Genomic DNA, 19,296 nt, shown 5'->3' on the forward strand with positions numbered 1-19,296 from the left:
GGCACATCATGAATCAAACCCAAAAGTTCCTATAGCAGCAACTCAGCAGTTCGTGTTTTGAACAAGATGATGGGAAAACTTTTTGTTTAATTGTGACTAGAGGTGGTCAGAAAATGAGGGGATGTGGGGGGGCTTCTTTCTGGCAAAAATCACAATCTAAATAGCCTGTCTGAAAATTGAAATAGTTGTGCCACAATGGCTCCTGGGAGTTGCAGTTCAGGTGCCTCATACTCCTACTCTTCTTTGTGGGCTGGGCTCCTTGGTCAGACTGCATCTCCCATGATGCACCATGGTTCCCCTTTTCATTGAGGGAAGGTAGTACTGGTGCATCATGGGAGATGTAGTTCAGATGCCTCATACTCTCATTCTTCTCTATGGGCTGGACTTCCCTGCCAACTACAACTCCCATGTGGGACTCCAACGAACACAGCACCATCCCTCACCAAAAGGGGTTTCTCGACATAAAGTATTTCATTTTTTTAAAACATTTTGGTTTTCTGACACAGATTTTTCAGAGAAAATTGAAAATTTCAGTGGAAAGCAGATGCTAGTTACCAAAAATCCTTTCATTTTGTCAAAACCACAATTTTCTGCTGACCGTTTGAAATGTCTAGTTTCCATTGATTCAATTTTAATTGCAATGAAGACCCAAAGCGTATCACAAGGGATGTTCTAAGCAGGGCCATGGTTTTGTGTGCTCTTGTACAAGGCCCGACATGAGATTATTGCATCTGGTTTTGGATAAGTTAGTATAGCTGCCTGAAGAAAGTGCAGATTCTATAGGCGAAGCCGCATACTTCTAAACTGAACATCTTAATTAGCTGGATAACAGGGAGGATAGAAGACTGCACAGTTCGGAGAGGAGAGATTTTTGGAAAGTGCAATAGAATAGCAATGATTTGGGCCAGGATCGATGTATGAACTAAACAGCAACAAGGAGAAACTCCCTGGAAACTGAACTGAAGCTGAAACACCTATATACAGGACCTAACTGTGATCATGATTTCACTCAAACATAAATCGGAAGCGATCAAAATGAGTGGAATTACAGCTGTACAAAACAACCCCAGAATCAGGCCCATGTGCATTTTTAACCTCTGAAAATAATCTTTGCCTGCCTGCAGAGATGCTGATGGAATCAGCTTTCTGAAGACCCAAGCACAAGAACATGGGTGCCATCATGGTGTATAAATGGGACAGGAGATGCAGTCACTCTTGCTCAAAATGCAGAGGGTAAAGGTGCTAGTGGGAAGGAACTTCTTGGGATATGGATTTTAGGGCCAGCAGGGATCAGTGTTACCATCTAGTCTGACCTGCACAACGCAGTAATTCAGTGATTCCTGCATCAAGCATATAACTTCTGGTTGAGCTAGAACCTACCTTTCAGAAAGACCTCCACCCTTCATGGAAAGACGTCAAGTGGCGAAGGATTCACCGTGTCCCTTAGTGAATTGTTCCAATAGTTTCTTACCCATGTATCTTTTAAGAGAGGAAAACAAAAACACAGTACACTTTATTTCAAGTCTGAATTTGCCTCATTTCACCTTCTAACCATTGACTCTTTAGGTCTTTGTCTGCTGGGTTAGAAAGCCCTCTATCGGAAATTGTCTCCCCATGTAGGTATTTAGGGGATCGTGAGCAAGTCTCCTCTTAACCTTCTCTTTAATAAGTTTAAACAGGTTGAGATCAGAGAAAGCAGGTTTTCCAGAGCTCAAATAGTTCTTCTAGCTCTTTTTCGGAATCCTTCTCAGTTTGTCAACATCCTTTCTGAGGGGTGTGCCCCAGAACGGGATTCTGTGTTTCAAGAATGGTCTCTTCAAGGCGGGGACAGAAGTAAGGCCATTTCCCTACTCAAACGTGAGCAGGAATTGTTGGCATTTTCCCCCCTCCTCTAGCTGTGGTTCCAGGCACAAGTAGCTGAACATTTGGAGAGCCAAGCCTGTCGGGAGATGCTCTTCTGTAGATGGCTCCATAGGAGAATGATAGGTGGAGCTGGAGACCCACACAGACTATGGGGAGGGTTGTGCTCTGTAGAATGGGGCAGGTGTTACCCTGGTGATTTGACTTCCTATGATTTCAGGCACTAGTAACCTTCAGCCCTTCCACCTTTCCTGCTGTTCATGTGGGTGTATTTTAGGAAGGGTACAATTTCACTCTACCACACAACTTCGTAATTGCAGTGAGGCAGAAGCAAGAGAGCACTGAGCTGGGGCGGGCTGTCTGTGTCAGCACTGGGATCATGACGGCAGACTTGAGTTTGTCATGTGGCCTGCTTGGGCTGGAGTGTTCACAAGCAAGAGGCCTTTTAAACAGCTGAACTAACCTGTTCACTTGCAGACTCTGATGCAGCTGGTTTTTGGTGCTCTGCTCCTCCTTTCTCTTCCATGGCACAATTGAGATGACTCTGAGAGGCGATCTCACCTTGGGCCACTCAGCATTCACTAACTCAGCTGACAGTAGAACTCAAGGGTCCCATTCTAAACCTAGTGCTTGGTTCTAACCATTTAAAATGGTCTCCTCTGGAGAAGAGCAAACATGCTCAAATCCCATATGCAACTTCCATGAACAATCATTTTGGGAAGCCTCTGAACCAAATGCCACCTTTCCCTGTGTTGTAGTGACAGGGGTTTCCTGCCGGCCCTCAAGACTGGAATAGATTTTAACTATGAACCTCCCTAGATGTCGTCTGGGACTGTCTGCAGGTTATTTTAAAACATGCTGGATCTTCCTTTGTTTTAAAACCAGCAGATGTTTATCTGTTGTAAACTAAAAACTCTTGACTTTTGAAAACTGCTTATGAGTCTGACTTTTAACTGCACTTGATTTCCCACCCCTTCTTCCCGTCCTGAGCTATTTACTCTTGTCCAGCCAGGTAAGTGTACCAGTTGCTCATTGGTGGTTGGTTTATTTGGGGCCAGGAGGGGGTGGTTGTGAATACTTTAGTCTTTTAATTTGCAGTGATCTATCCCAGTGGGTTAGCTAATGCCAAGAGATTTTGCTTTGTGGGGTTTTTTTAAGTCTTGTTAAGAGACTCTTCCTCTGGATGCAGCTGTTCCTTTTCTTGCAAAGTGTAATGTAGACAGTGAAGTGCAGGGATCAGGTGCTTAGTAGAGATGATTTTTTTAATACTTAACAATAATTAGATTGTAAACAAACACCCTTCTCATGAGGCAGTGGGTAGGGCACTTGGCTAGTAGTCAGCACTCTTGGGTTTGATTCTCAGCTCTGCCACTGATTTGTGGTGTGACCCTGGGCAAGTCATTTCTCCTCTCTGTGCCTCGTCTATTTCCTATCCCCTCCCCTTTGTTTTGCCCCTTTTACTTGTAAGTTCCTTGGGGCAGGGACTGTGTGTATGTATAGCATCTAGAACAATGGAGCCCCGATCTCTGCTGGAGCTTTGAGGAGTTACTGTAAGAAAAATAATGGCTTCTTTCCTATCTTTAACTTTGGTGCTTTACTGCAATGGAAAGAATTTTAAAATTTTAGTTTACTCTTGAATATTTATGCAGTTTCTAAATTTTATTATTAGTCTCTCTTCCTATTTGGTGTCATACTTAAATCCTCAATTCATGGAGGCATGTGATCATGTGGGAATCGCTGCTTTTCCTTTCCACCAAAAAAACACCTTCTGTCTCTAGCTCTCTTCCTGGTGGAGAAAAGCTTGAAGCCCAGCTGGCAAAAAGAAATAATCCAACGCTTTTATTTTTTAAAACAATTTTTCCATTTTTTTTCTGACCTGTTTCATGATACTTTTGAATGTTTGAAGTTTTTCCTTTTTAGCATTTCCCTTCGCTGGGCTGCTGCAGTCACTTACACTTGTCTCTCTCATTTATTTCACTTTTAGCTTCTCTGGATCATAGAACTTAGGTTGCAAACGCTGCAAGGAGATGGTTGGTTGTTTTAAGACCATGGATCACTTGGAATTTCTTCGACCAAACTTAAATCCAATTATTTTAAAGTCCCCTCCACCTCCATGTCTAGATTTTTTTTTTTTTAATCCAAATTTGAATCAAGTCGGTCTCTGTAAAGGTTTAAAAAAAAAATCCTGCCTCGACAGCAGTTTATATGGTGGTTATGATGGGGATGATCTGTTGTAAGAGTTTAGTATAGAGGTCACTGTGTGCATCGCTGGGGGGAATGGCTACATCATGGTGACATTGTTGGTCAGTATAAGCCTTTACTGCTCAACAAGAGGAAAGCATGTACTGAGGGATGCGGGGTCTGAGGTACTACTTCATCCAACGCACAGTCAAACTGTGGAACTCATTGCCAGGGGATGTTGTAAAGGCCAAAAGTATAACTGGGTTCAAAAAAGAATTAGATAAGTTCATGGAAGATAGGTCTATCAATGGCTATTAGCCAAGATGATCAGGGATGCAACCCCGTACTCTGGGTGTCTGTCTCTAAACCTCTGACTGCCAGAAGCTGGGATTGGGCAACAAAGATGGATCACCGATAATTGCCCTGTTCTCTTCATTCCCTCTGAAGCATTTGGCTCTGACCGCTGTCGGAAGACAGAATAGTCATCTGGTGCAGTATGGATGTTCTTATGTTCTTACTACCTTCAACCCCAAAGTGTCCAGCAAGGTTTTTCGTTAAAGCAGTCAGAAACCCCAAATTACCCAGTACCTCTCTGCTTCTAACAGAGTCCCTGTTCACAGCTGTAAGAACTGTACCCCACTCTTCCCATTCCCCACACCGCAATATATAAAACTTGCTCTGGATGTCCCTAATGCACAGCATAAGTAAAAACCACACCTGGATATCAGCCTTGTTCATCTAGTACCATACAGCATCAAAGTCCAAAAACACCAACTCTTTGGTGTTGTTCAGCCATAGATCCAAGGTTCCTCCACACAGTCAGAAAGTTAAGCCTTATCCACATAGATCAGCAGAACTATACTGGGATAAATATCCTGCTATAGTTATGCCAGTATAACTTCTCATGTAGAGACACTGTTCCAGAATTAGTGACTTTATTCCAGCATAATTCGAAGGGTGGCAATTTATTCCAGAATGGTATGCCCAGATGAGGAGCTATATTGATATAATTACACAGCTGTAGTTCTGCTGGTCAGTTTCCCTGGGCAGACAATCCCTGAACTGTAGTCATGAGCATCTGTCTGGCAGGGTTGGAAGACAGTTGTGGAAGTGTTATTTCCAAGCTCTGGATGCATGGTCTCACGTGGGCCCAGACCAGAGTTCTGGTGAGCGAGAGCTATAGAATCACTGCTACTTTGTGTGTGCAGCTCTTCCCCCACGTCCGCCCTCCCACAGCCTGGCAGTCCCCGAGCGCTTCGCAGGAAGCCCTATTTATTAAGACTACAAACTTATTTTTTCCCTTCTGGTAGGACATGCTGTCTGGTTTCATTGTCTAAAATTCCCTTACGCAGCCTGGCCTATGGCTCCCTTTTTAAAAGTGAAAAAAACCCGGGGGCTGGAATTCCCTTCGCAGAATCTGGCTGTCGTCTGCCTGGCTCTGTGCAAACAGTCTGACGCTGGAATTCCACAGGGCTGAGCATAAAGGTCTGATTCAAAATGCAAACTGGGTATGAAGCAGCATGGTTCACACATCGCCTGCTCACTTCCCCCAGTTTGAAGTATGCGCTGCTCCATAGGAGACAAGCGTTAATGGGGGCAGAGGGACATCAGAGGAGGTGGCAGCAGAGAAGAACAGGGAGGCTGTTCCGGATGTCAGGAATTATAGAGGAGAAGGTTCTCTTGTCCGTTGTGGAGGCACAAGGTAGAAGCAAGCAAGGGAGGGGAGTAGAAAGATAGCCAGAGGGGGCAACTCCAGGTGCTGAATCTGAAGAGGAAATTCTCAAGCAAGAGAAGAATGAACAGGACATCATGTGCTCGCTGTGTGCATGCTCAAGGCTTAGAGAACAAAGCTCAGGGAAGCCCTGCTCTGGTCCACTTTTCCCACCCTGTTTTCTGCTTTGCTGAGATGGGAGGCGGCTGTCTGGGCAGAGCAGGAGAGATGGGCTCTGTTCTCAGCTCTGCTGCTAACTCACTTGGTGTCCTTAGGCAAATCGGGTTGCTCTGTGCCTCAGTTTCCCCACCTGAGACATGGAGATCAGCACGTCCCCAGCCCCCATGGATGTAGGGCAGTAGTCAGTGTGTAGTGCCTGTGAATAGGAGCCGCGGGGATGTGTGACTGACTTTCCTGTGTTTACAAGCCGTGGTGTGTGCAGCGCAGAGCAAGCGTGCAGAGGAGCCCAGATGCATCCGTGACCGGAACAGCACTTCTGCTGACCCCTGCCCTGCTGCCTTCGCACCGTCCTGCAAAACTTGGGCTGCTGCTTCTCACGCTGCCAGAGGCAGCCCAGATCACCTGCAGGCCCGACTTGTGCCTTGCAGTCTACAGCTATAGCTAGGTGTGACGTAGTATCGGGCCGGGCCACGCCACTGCGGTGCCAGGGCTTCAGCCCGGTGGGCAGAGCCGGGCAGGTCTTCGTACTACACAGGGAGCACTGAGTGACACAGATCAACCACTGTCTTCTGGCTCCCCTTCCAGAACGGCCGCCTGCCAGGGACTGAACTGTAAAGGTGACTCTGGGCACCACTGGTTCAGAGCAGAGGTGCCTTGTAGAATGCTGTGACTCTCTGACGCGTCTGGCTCCCAGCCCCGCCCAGAGGGACAGCAACAAAGGCTAACAACACCCCGTGCTTGCATAGCATTTTTCATCTTCAGACATTAACCCTTGCAGCATCCTTGGCCAGGGATGAGTAGCTCTAGCGTCGGAGCATGAGCTGGGCAGCTTGAATTCCAGCCCTGAAGAGGATGCAGTCGCAATCCCTTGCAAAGCAACAGCGGGGGCCATATACAGATGGGGAGGGGGACTGTAATAGGATCACATGGCTACTCAGTAAGACATGGGCACCTCTGGATGGCTCTGTGCAACTCCTGGCTCTCTGCCTGCCCCTCTCCCCCCTGCCCCCATACACTCCGCATAGGTGAGAGAACAGGAACGTGGACTGAGCAGAAATTTGAAAGCGGAGAGGGAGGAAGGTAGGTGGATGGGTTTGGGGGAGGGTGTACTGAGCGCAAAGGACAGCAGGAAAGAGCGGAGGTGCCTGCGTTGTGGGGTGAGGAGGGTGCTGAAGATGAGGTAGTAAAGGGCAGTAGAACTGAGTTGTGTGTGCACCACTACCTTCTACTGAAAACTGCTCATTAGTGTGTCATAGGCTCTGTAAGGTGAACACTTGTAGCTCTGTTTTATGAGGACTTTAATCTCATGCTTCAGGGCTTCAACTGGTTGCCTGAAGGGGTCAGGAAGGAATTCCACCCGCCAACCCCCACCCCCAGTGCACAGTTGTAATCTGGACTTTTCTTCTTCCTCTGAAGTAGCAAATCAGCTAGAGGCAGGTGGAATGGGATAATGGTTTGAGGTGATATAGAAAGTCCTGTCTTAGATGCTTGGTTGGTGTCTTGCTCAGATGGTGAGGATGTAACTGATAGCCCGATTTGGGGTCAGGAAGGAATATTCTCCAGGTCAGATTGGCAGGAACCTCGTTGGTTTTTTTCCATCTTCCTCTACAGCATGGCATACAAGTCACCTGCTGGGATCATTTGGGCCCATCTCACCTCATCACTTCCCTGCTGTTGCAGGGGGCATCAGGCATTGGTGGCCCCTTCATTTCTCCTGTTTTCTGCTAGTCGAACACAGTTTAGTCTCCTGAGGACTGAAGTGGGTGTGCTCCTTGTAAGCAGCACCATCCTTACCTATACGCAAAGTACACAGCTGCGTAGGGCACCAGGAAATTTGCATGCTGCTCCAGCCCCTGCTCCCCCCCAGCCCCGCCCCCGCTCCACCCCTTCCCCAAAGCCCCTGCTGCGCCCCAGCGCCACTCCCACTCCAGCTCTGCCCCACCCTGCCTCTTCCCGTCCCAGCCCCACCCCCACTCCCCTGAGGACTGCAGCAGGGGTCGGACCTGCACTCACCAGCTGCTGGAAGTGCAGCGACCCAGCCACACCACTGGCGAGTGCTGGGGGGCGTTCCCCCCTGCCCCCCAACGCTGGGAGCTGGGGAGCAGAGCGGAGCAGGCTGGGGCCGGGTCACTCCACTTTCCCCCACCTTACACTCACTGGGCAGCAGGAAGTGGAGTGACCCAGCCCCAATCCGCTCCGCTGGCTCATGCTGGGGGGCGGTTCCCCCCAAACCTGCTCCCCCCCCTGCGGAGGCCTGGGGCCTGCCCCCCCCATGGGGGGCTGCGTAGGACACCAGAATGGCTAGGGATGGCCCTGCTTGTAGGGGTAGTGGGTGAAATTTAATGACGTGTGATTATACAGGAGATCAGACAAGATGATTCAATGGTCCCTTCTGGTCTTCAACTCTATGAAACAGTTCCTAGAGATTCTCCTTTAGTGCAGGAGGCGGGACCCTGAGCTTTTGGGGCAGGACGATCTGGGTCCTATCCCTGCAGTTGACCTGAGAGGCCATGAATTTGTGCAGTGCAAAGACAAGCTGAGTTACATGTCCATGGTCAGAGTGGGAATCAGTCTGAGCAGGGGGAGCCAGAAGCTTCTGTCAGATCATGCCCCTCCTTCTGCAAATCTAACCCTGCCCTGAGTGATACTGAGTGTTTGGGTGCTAAGCAGCCTCTTCCCTGACACCACTGGGACCCCTATAGTTCTTTCCCTCCACTGTATTTCTGTATCCTCCCTCCCCCTCGTACATTCTTTAGCATAAAAAGCCCTTTTTATTATTAATAGCTATTGCGATGCTATAAAAAGTTTTATGAGCCTTGGCTAAACCTCAGGGTTTGCAGTGTGCTCATTTCCTGGAGGTTGTGCACTGGAGAGGTGTGGGTTTGCTTGTTTAACCCATAGGTAATGCAGCGGCTTAGTATATGAAAATGGAGCCAGGGCTTAGGTGGGTGTGATTGGAGCTTGCAGAGCTGGGGAAGGGAACCCAGGGCCAGGGGAGGGGCTAGTGGAGGAGTTTACTTTCCAGATCTGTTTGGTTTAAATCCAGAGGGCTGAGCTGGGACAAAGCAGAGGTGGTTAACATTGGTGGAAAGCGTGTCCCAGAATGCATTTGGCTTCTGCTGACCCTCTGCACTTCTGAGACTGTATTTAGCTTCCTGGAATTTCTAAGGTGGTGTTTTCGGTTAATGAAGGAACAAGCCCAGACCTTTGTCCAGGAAGCAGTAGGAGTTTTGCACTGTGGAGTGAAGATGCGTGTCTCGGATGAATGGAGCGTGCACCTTCTGGGACAGAGTCCAGCTTCCAGAGCATGTAAACTGATTGTGTTTTGGGGTTTTTTTTGTTTTTTTTCTGGGAGGGGAGGGAGACAAGGATTTGAGCTTGAATTGCACTGCAACAGGGTTGCACTGTACCGGTATCCAGAGTAAACACTGAGAGACCTTGCTTCAGGGGATGAGCAAGCCTTGACGCTTGGGGGTCAGGAGGGAACTTGCTCTGGGGGCAGGTGAGCACATCACTGCACCTTCCGCTAAAGCAGCTGGTGCTGGCCGTTATTGGTGGCAGGACCCCTGAACTGATCCAGTCTGGCAGCTTGTGTGTTTTTAGAGTTGTAAAAGTGACACAGGGATTTGGGCCAAGCAGTGATGCCAGATGTACTACAGATAAGACCTTTGCCCTGGAAACTTAACCTGAAGGCAGGATCCCTGTGTGAAACCTACACCGTGTAGCCAAGTTTGCTGAAATACAACCTAGCCAGCCTGGCAAAGGCAGGGAGGATGCCTGTTCAAGGAAAATCCTCTAAGATGCTAGTACCCTGCTCCTACTTGTCTGATTTGGTGCTTTTTCTTGGTATGGTCGTGAGGTTGCCCCCTACAGACAAACATTCCTCAACAATGGATTAACTGTCGTTAGGATACATAACGACCTTTTACTCCTGTCTAGCTCTTTTGTGCCATCTAGCTCTGTCTGTCCATAGATCACCTAGTGCTGTACAGTGATGGGTAAGTATCTCAGTCCCCATTTCACAGCAGGAGAAACTGAGGCAGAGAACAATGAAATTACTTGCCCAAAGCTACTTACTGATTCGGTGGCAGACCCCAGGTGTCCTTGCAGTCTGTTGCCCTGTCCACTGGGCTTTACTGCCTCCCTGGGCATTTTTTTACAAATGTATTTAAGAAAAATGTTTTTAGTACTGATCTCTTTGCTCTCTAAAGCATCTCTCATTAGAGGATGGTTCTAAGAACAACTTAATGGAGCCTTACAGCGCCACTGAGATGGGGAAACTGAGGCACAGAAGGAGTGTGACTTGCTTGAGGGTACATACCTGGCAAAGATCTGGATCCCTATTGCCTTGCTCCAACTTCTACACCACATATGCTCTTGTCTTTTCACCCCTTGACTTTTTCCTTCCCATCACTGATCTGAGCAATCTGTGCTGTAACAGGCTGAGACACAAGTTTTCCCAGCTTATACTCCACATCCAGGCTGAACATCCAGCAGGCAAAACTAATGTGCTCTGCTGCCTACCTTTTTGTGAGCAGAAAAATTTTACTCTGCCCGCTAGCAAGCTTGATAATTATTCCCTTTGGAGCTGTGTTGTAGGGAAAGAGGAGCTGAGAGGTGGCCACGAAATAAAACATTTTGATTCATTGTGCGATGAGATGAGAACTGTGTGTGTCCCCATCTCCCCGGGAAGGAAACTCAAGGGAAGGGTGTCTAGTTATTCATTGTTTGTATTAAGGTAGCACCTTAAAGGCCCAGCCAAGATCGAGGCCCAATTGTGGTCGGTGCTGTACGTACATATAAGATACGCCTACACCAGGGGAGGCCAACCTGTGGCTCCAGAGCCGCATGTGGCTCTTCAGAGTTTAATATGCAGCTCCTTGTCTAGGCACCAACTCCGGGGCTGGAGCTACAGGCGCCAACTTTCCAATGTGCCGGGGGGTGCTCACTGCTCAACCCCTGGTTCTGCCACAGGCCCTGCCCCCACTCCACCCCTTCCCACCCCCTCCCCTGAGCCTGCCATGCCCTTGATCCTCCCCTTTCCTCCCTCCCCCTCCCCCCCCCCACCTCCTGCACACCATAAAACAGCTGAGCATGGGAGGCGCAGGGATGGAGGGTTAGGTGCTGATCAGCAGTGCTGCTGGCGGGTGGGAGACACTGGGGGCTGGGGGGAGAGCTGATGGGGCTGCTGATGTGTTACTGTGGCTCTTCGGCAATGCAGATTGATAAACCATGCCTCACCATCTACGCCAGGAGTGGGCAACTTGCGCCTGAGAAGGAGCCAGAATTTATGTGAGTAGGGTGCCCTACGTGCCTGAACCCTCAGAGTATGTACCCTACATGGCTGTCTGTATGCCCAAGTAGTGCCTGCCACGGGAAAGGCTCTGGTTGCCAGGAGACAGCTGGGAAAGGATCCAGTTATGGGGAGACAGCAGGGACCTGCCAGAGTTTTTTCCTTACTCTGTCCACCTTCTGGAGCCTCTCACTAGAGCACGTAGCTGCCCATATAGTGCCTGTATTCTATACGCTACCATTAGTGTAGACAGTCATGGTGAGAGATTAGACCAAGCCCCAAAAAGCTCAGACTAAACAGACAACAGACATAAGGTGGGTGGCAGGGACTGTTATCCCCGTTTTACTGGTGGGGACTGAAGCGCAGACACCTTGACCGTCAAATTTTCAAACATGCCTATGTGATTTGGGAGCCTGTCTTATAGGAAGTCAATAGGATTTAGGATCAAGTGCCTAAAATCACTTCAAAATGACACTGAAGTGCTTTTTGAAAATTTCACCCTTGAAGTGACTTAGGCCCCTCAGTACTGTTGTCAAGTGACTTAGGAGCATATATCCCATTGGCTTTCTGAGACTTGGGCTCCTAAGTCACATAGGTCCTTCTGAAAACTTCACCTTCAGTGATTTGCCCAAGGTCTTCCAGGAGGGAATTAGTTCCCTGCTCTGCCATAGAACCCAGCCCTGCATCCCAGTCCAGCACTGTAGCTGCCAGCTCATCCTGACACTCACTTGTCTCACCCCTGCCCTGGCAGCCTGCCCCACATGGTAGTCGCGCCCCACCTGCCTCTCCCCAGTGAAAGTTGCTGAGTTTATTGCTCCTCTGCAGCTGCTTCCATCCCAGAACAATAGAACTAGTTGTATACCTACTGCCTGCAGCTGTCTCTCTCTAGCCCTAGGAACCCCCTTGCCACATCCCAGTGCTTGCCAATTAACTTTGCATCCAGTTACCTCGCTGCAATGATCCTTGTACCTGTCTTTTCATGGGCCTCTCTCTTGCCTCCTTTGTTCCCAGGGTAGCTAAAGGCTGCTTGCTGCCCCCAAGATGGGATACCTTGATTCTATGTGTATGTCTACACAACGAAGAACCTGCGTCTGGCCTGCACCAGCTGACCCAGCTTGTGGAGCTCAGGCTGTATAGATTTCCGGGCTCAGGCTGGAGCCCGAGTACTGGGACCCTGTGGGGTCGAAGGGTCTGGCAGAGCAGGCTGCAATCCATTAGCACTGTCCCTGCCACTCCAGGTCTCTGCTCTGTGCTGCCCTTTCTCCTGCACTCGCTAGCTGTATTTCTTCCCTTCACTTCCACAGGATGGGGAACGTGGAGCGTGGTCTTCCCTCCCTAAGAAGCTATCCTTGGGGATTCCGTCGTGCTTTGCCTCCCTCTGAATGCTACACAGGAACCTCTTGGCAGTCCTATAGTGCCATTCTTTAGCTGGCAGCATTTATTTAGACTGCAGTAGCATCTAGGGGCCCCAGTCACAGATCAGGACTTCACTGTGCAAGTGCTGTACAATCCCACAGCAAAAAGGCAGTTTCTGCCCTCAGGGGCTTTCAATTGAAGCAGTAGAATCTTTGTCCCCGGGCCCAGCACCCCAGCTGTCTGTTCCTCACTCTGATCAAAGGCCCCAGCAGTGATTAGCCCTGGCAGTCACACTGCCTCATTGCAGCTTTTAAAATAAAAACAAGGCTTGTTAACAACTTGTAGGAAGTAGAGAGAATCCCAGGCCCTGTCTGCGCAGATGGGGCTGGTTTTGCACCAATGTAGCCATGACAGTGCAAATCCCCAGATGCACCACATTGGTGTGAAAAGGAGCTCACAGTAGTGTGATGTGTTTGTGTTGTAAACCAGTCCAAGCCCTGTTTTATACCAATGAAATGCATCTACACTTGGGGGTAGGGGGGTAGTACCACTGTAACTACCCCTATAGGCACTAATCTATAGACTGTTTTTAAAAATAATAATAATTCCACCCCTAACTGATATAGCGTGTAGACAGTGCTAGGCAGAACACAGACTACAGGATTGCAGCTTGTGCACAGCAAAAAGTTCTCTGACTGAGTTAGCTTGAGAGTGGATGTCTTCAGACCCAGGAAATTCCTGTGCTGGAGTGTGGAAGGGAAGATCCCCTTTTGACTGCATAGTAAATCCCAGGGTCCTTTTGTTTCACCATAGTTCCAAGTAGTCTAGTGACTCATGTCCTCTTCTGCTGCCTCTCTGGGCCTGCATCTGTCCCATCAGGTATGGCCAATAAGCAGCATCTCTCTGGTGGCTCCCTTTCAGTCCATCATTCTTTGTTTCCCCTGCCGACTCCTCCAGGAATGCTCACTAGGCATTGTGCCCCCAAACCACCCCAGTGAGCTTCTCTGTAGAAAGATGACAAAGGTTTGGAAGTCTGATACAAAATACTATCCCTCTAGTTAACCCTCTGCTATCCGGATGGGGTGTTTATCCGTCTGCTGGAGACCCTAGGATCAGTAGTGTGGGGCTGTCTTCCCCAAGCAGTGCGAGCCTGCCATTGCACTATTGCCATGGGTAGGAGCCCAGAATGCACCTGGGGCCTCAGAGCAGCCTGGATAGTTTTGTCTGGCTGTCTTTCCCTACCCTCAACCCCCACTGCAAAATAAAAATGTCTTCCGAAGGACCTCTGGACAGGAGAAACACACATACGCGAACACCCTTCTCTTGCTAAGAGCAAACAGGAGGCTGTTTAATCTGCATCTGAGGGCATTTGTCGACCAAAGTGGGTTTCTTTGGGTGCTACCCTAAGGAACCCTGCTTCATTAGCCTCTGCCATCTCAGGATCTGAACACACATCCTAATGGTTAACTAGTTAACCCTCAGTCACCCCCTGCCAGGTACATGTCCGTCTGTGAAATGAGGAGGATAAACTGAGGCAGGAAGAGGGGTCAGTCAGATGAGTTTTCTGGGGTCATTCTGTTGAGCTGGGAGTAGAACCCAGTACTCCTGACTGCCAAACACTTTGCTCTTTTCCACTTCAGTACCTTCCCCCGCCCTGTGTTCCTCTGTAAAAGCTCTACATAATTTATAACTCCCCCTACTTTATGGAAGCATGCACACTAATTTTGTCCTCCTGTCTTTTACAGTTGGGAGCCGAAGGATCTAAGCTGGCAGGATCCTCTCCGCAGAATGCGCTCTTCACCAAAGAGCGGGCCAAAGCAGGCGAAGATGAGAATCCCGGCGGGACCTTCAGAAGCACTAACATTGCAGTAGCCCGGCGCCTGTGGGTGGCAGTGACCCCCTCAGCCCCCACCCCTCCATCTCAGACCGTGATGGTGTATTGACCGAGAAGAGCCCTGCTTTTTTTTATTTTTCCTTCCCCTCCCTCCCCCCTCAAGTTTTGGTGGCTTTGGGATTTGTATGGCAGCAGCGTAACCGTGGAGAGGCCGGGGTATCACAAACTTATGGATTTTGATAAGAGAGGAGGGAAAGGGGAGACAGAGGAAGGCAAAAGAATGTCCAAGGCAGGTGGAGGAAGGAGCAGCCATGGGAGCCGGAGCGCAGGGACAAACTCTGGAGTCTTAATGGTGGGCCCCAACTTCCGTGTCGGGAAGAAGATTGGATGCGGCAATTTCGGGGAGCTCCGTCTAGGTGAGATGGGCCTGTTTTATTTTCATCCTTGCTGTGATTGCACACTGTGGTGCTACTGTGAAATCCATCCAGCTCTTCCCTTTCCCCACTGGGAATGCTGAGGGGTGATCCATATCAGTGCTGTCCTCCTTTATGAGAATAACAGGAGGAACCATTCCCCACCCTCCTGCTATAGATCTTTACAGGGAGCCGTGTCAGACAGCATTAAGGCTGCAGGTCCAGAAAATTGGCTCTTTTATGCAAGAGGTAATGCCCTGATTTGCATTTCACAAATATGTATTGCCTCATTTGCATAAAATCTCTCTCCCAGAAATACTCCTTTCTCCCTGGTGTCTTCTCCCCAGTGTCCTTGCTCTGGACTCTCTGACCACAGAAGCCCTGCCTGAAAGGTGTGAGTTAAAACATTTCTAAGCCCATTCTAAAGCAGAAGGGCTGATGGTCACAGAAGGGGTTTCTGATCACCCTCTTTGTGATCAGTAGGGAAGATCTGATAATGAAATTGATCCCTTTCGTCCCAGCGTTTTCAGTCCTGGAGGCAATGTCAATTTGAATGGGTTTCACAAGGTATCTACAAAGATGCATTTGTACTGGGAAAGTTCTGTGGCCTGTGTTATACAGGAGGTCAGACTGGATGATCACCATGGTCCCTTCTGGCTTTGGAATCTGTGAATCTATATCATGTGCGCCACTAAACTCCAGCAAATGTCTGTTACTCATGGGTTGCAGCGTACGGCTTATCGTTCTTCCCCAGCGGAGAAGAAAGAGTTTGGACAGAAGTCTCTTGACTACCAGGCAGGCCCTCGAAGGGAGGAGAGGTCAGAGGGAGAATGGAGTGGGGGCAAGGTTTGAGACAGAGAGCATCTGCTAACAGCACATGGGGAAGAGGGTGGGAATGAATATTTGCCATCAGACAGAACATACAGCTGCAGTAGCCAAAAGCGTTTAGCTCTCAGTAGAGATGGTTGGAAAACAGTATTTTCTGAGAGAGATTTTGAAAAATATATATTTTTTTAAATATCCTTGGGTACCTTCCTTTTTGGGGGAGGGGCATGTCTTAAAAAAAAACAAACAGGAAACTTTGAACAAAGCAAAAAATTTTCAGGGTGTGAAGGAGGTGGAGAGGGCCATTGCTTGTCAAAAAAGCAAAAAAAAAAATAACCTCACTGGCAGGTTTTCGCCAAGCTGTAACTCTTGGCTTGGCGCACGCTGCACTGATGTCCTGCGGCTGTGAAAGGCTCTTTGCAGTCTGGTGTTGCTCTACAGTGCCTCTAGGAATGTGAATTGGACTTCAGTGTGTTGAACAAGTATTTGCTAGGCAAAGATTTTGGCCCAGGCGGAGAATATTTGGAAAATTAACTGCGTTGGAGGGAGAACTGATGTAGCTCATTTCCAAGAGAGAGCTGGCAGTCTCAGGGACGCCAGTGGCACCTGTTGCCCCAACCTGTATCTCTCCAGACTGAGCCTAAAGCTAGATGTGGGCTTCGCTTCACAACATCTGCCTGTGGGAAGAACCAGCAAGCGGGATGGTGTCTGAAGTTCTGCAGCCTGTGAGGCAGTATGACTGGAGGGAGGGACAGAACATACCTACCTCCCTGCGTTCAACACGCTGACTCTGGGTGCGTTGAGTTCATGCTAGCTCTGCCTAGCACGACAGACTTGGTGCTTGGCAAACCAGCAAGCTCCCAAACTCCCTGATGTGCTTGCAGCTTAATTGCCAAGCTTGGGAAAAGGCTGTGTTTAAAACCAAGCCAAGCGGTTCCTGCCTTCGGGGAAGTGGGAAGTCTGTCTCCCTGAATCTTGGGGAGCAGCTCAGATCCCTCCTCCCAAAATCAGACTAGCTGTGGCAGGCTGCACGCAGCACCTTACAGTGTCATGAGGTAACAGGGAGAGTCATGGCCAAATCCTCCATTCCCTCACCTGCTGCTCCCAGTGCATGGAGTGAGACAGCCCCAGTGCAGGGAGCTACCCCAGCCCTGCAGCTTCTGCACTGAATGGAATCAGTGGCTGAGATGAAGCAAGAAATCTGACTGCTGAAGATCCCCAGCTGTGGAGAAATCCTGCCGACTCCCCCTCCTGCTGGCTTGATGTGCTCCACCTGGAACATCACTTGGCTGGTACAAATTCCTGTAGTAAAATGTACTTCCTTGCCAGGTAGTGATTTCTAGACTTGCTGGTGTGTCAATCTTCAGCCAGTATATGCGAGATAAAGGGGAAGCCTCCCACTCCAACCCACAAACCACTTCTGCCTGCTGGGAGTGAGAAGAACTATCTCTCTTGGATTTCTCTTCTACCCACCTCCCAGCCAAATGATTGCTGAGAGGCCTGGGGTTGATTTGTATGGGACTGGCTCTGCGACTGTTCCACTCCCGCCGTCTGTTGCAATTGAGGAGGGGTCTCCAGTCTGCTTTCTCTCAACCCTCTGGCTGCTCCAGTGTGAGTGTCTTTGCTATTGGGCCCCTTCCCCAGCCTCTCTTTCTTTAGGATCACTTCCCCAGTAAATAGCTTCAATTCCTGCATCTGCTGCCCATCAGAGACTTCTCAAGATGCAGCAGAAAGAAATTGACCAGATTTGTCAGTTTTCAGAGCCTTGTAAGCAGCTGTGATAGCAGCAGTAGAAATGGGTAAAGCCCTGGCCTGCATTCACTTTGCTGCAGGTTGGCAAGGTCTGAGCAGCAGTAGAGGCCCAGGAGCAAGCTGCTTGCAGACTTAGGAAGACGGCACTGCATTGGTTCCTAGATGCATGGTTATGCTTGAAACCATGAGGGCTAGAAAAGGAAGTTTTCTTCTTCCACTGGAATTTGGGATTCTGCAGAGGTTGGTGCTTGTTGTGTGGATTTCTACTTGCCATTGACATTAAAGTCCCTGCATGCAGTTATTCTAGGAGGCCCACGCATCCTGTAATACATTAATGCTTGTCTGTAAAATGGCATGATAAAACGGGCCATTGGGCTCCTAAAAATTGCTCCTAAAATCCAATTTACTTCCTTCTCAGATACGCCATTAACTTATTTCAAGGCTCAAGAACGCTTTCAGGAGCCAAATAAAAGTAGTCACTCATCAAAAATGCAAGCCTTGATCCATGTGCATGCCGGAGCATGTGTGAAGGAACCAAATGATTGGAGAAAATGCTGCCTGCCCAGAGAGAAATCAAATAATGCCACCCTCTTTGGGGAAGGTTTGGGGGACAAGGCGGGAGAAGCCAGCAGATAATGGCAAAGATCTTTGACAGGTTTCAGAGTAGCAGCCGTGTTAGTCTGTATTCGCAAAAAGAAAAGGAGTACTTGTGGCACCTTAGAGACTAACCAATTTATTTGAGCATAAGCTTTTGTGAGCTACAGCTCAGTTCATCTTTGTTTCAGCCGTGGTGAAGGACCTAGGACAGAGACCAATGTAGTCAGTGTGAAATGTAAATGAGACTATCTAGTGCTCTTTGTGCACACACTAATCCCCGCAGCAGTCCTTGGTAGCAGAGTTGGTAAGATTTGTCCTGGGGGAAACAAAGCACCCAAAGCAGAACTGGTTGCAAAATCCAAAATTATTTTTGGATTTTAAAAAACAGATTTTTGGGCATGTTTCCAGTTGCAAGGGAAACTTGCTGCTTTTGAAAACATTATAGAAACTTTTCATGACCAAAATTAAATTGTCTTGGGTGTTTTGAGAACAGTTTCAGTTTGGGGGGAGGAGAAAACATAGGAAAATGGTCCATTTCAAAAAGGAAAATTTTCCACACACAACTTCCTTGTTTATAACATTGACCAGCTTTGCCATGTGACTTTTAAAAGCTGGTGGTACTTTTTATTTGGGAAGAGAGGCGCCTTAGATCTTGATTGCCCCGCTTGGGGGAGGTGCTGAAAATCAGAAGCCACTTCTGAAAATGTTAGCTTAAGGGATATGCTGAAAGCCAGAAGGGGAATGAAAGCCAGACAACAGGAGTTTCTGGCTCCTAATGTCTCTTATTGTCTAGGGCAGGGGTTTTCAACCTTTTTCATCTGTGGACCCCTAAAACATTTTGAATGGAAGTGTGAACCCCTTTGGAAATCTTAAACATAGTCTGTGGACCTAGAGGTGGAAAACCACTGGTCTAGGTATGTAACAGTAACACTTCAAGGCCCCAGTTGAGATCAGGTCCCTTTTTTGCTTGGTGTTGTACAGACACATACTGAGAGAGCCCCAAAGAACTTACAGGCTATACAGGCTATACAACCATGTAAACATTGAAACCAGGACAGCAGGAAAATGAACAGTCCTTCCAGAGAGCTGGGTTTATGAGACTGACCAAGAAGCTGCTGCAGTGCCACCAGTGTGCTTCCAGTCGCCTTTCTCAGCCCGCCCACAGTGATGTCACTCTGCTGGCCTCATGTTGGAGGGACTCCAGGGCTTGGGTGGAGAGCAACCACCTCAAACTCTGTGTGAGCGAGGCTGGTAGAAAAGCAGAGGTCATCTGAGGAACTGACAGGAGACACAA

At 48.7% G+C, this 19,296-nt stretch overlaps 1 protein-coding gene across 3 annotated transcripts in view; it reads left to right on the plus strand.

The window, feature by feature from the left end:
* Positions 1-19,296, plus strand: part of CSNK1G2 (casein kinase 1 gamma 2) — a 128,406-nt gene that overhangs the window by 72,248 nt on the left and 36,862 nt on the right. For all 3 annotated transcript variants that reach the window (XM_075123225.1, XM_048830627.2, XM_048830630.2), the window contains exon 2: positions 14,327-14,831. In XM_075123225.1, coding sequence (XP_074979326.1) covers positions 14,645-14,831 — 187 coding nt within the window. In that variant the 5' untranslated portion in view covers positions 14,327-14,644. The remainder of the gene's footprint in view (positions 1-14,326; positions 14,832-19,296) is intronic.

This window comes from Caretta caretta, chromosome 25, assembly GCF_965140235.1.
Source record: "Caretta caretta isolate rCarCar2 chromosome 25, rCarCar1.hap1, whole genome shotgun sequence".
NCBI classification, from domain to species: Eukaryota; Metazoa; Chordata; order Testudines; family Cheloniidae; genus Caretta; species Caretta caretta.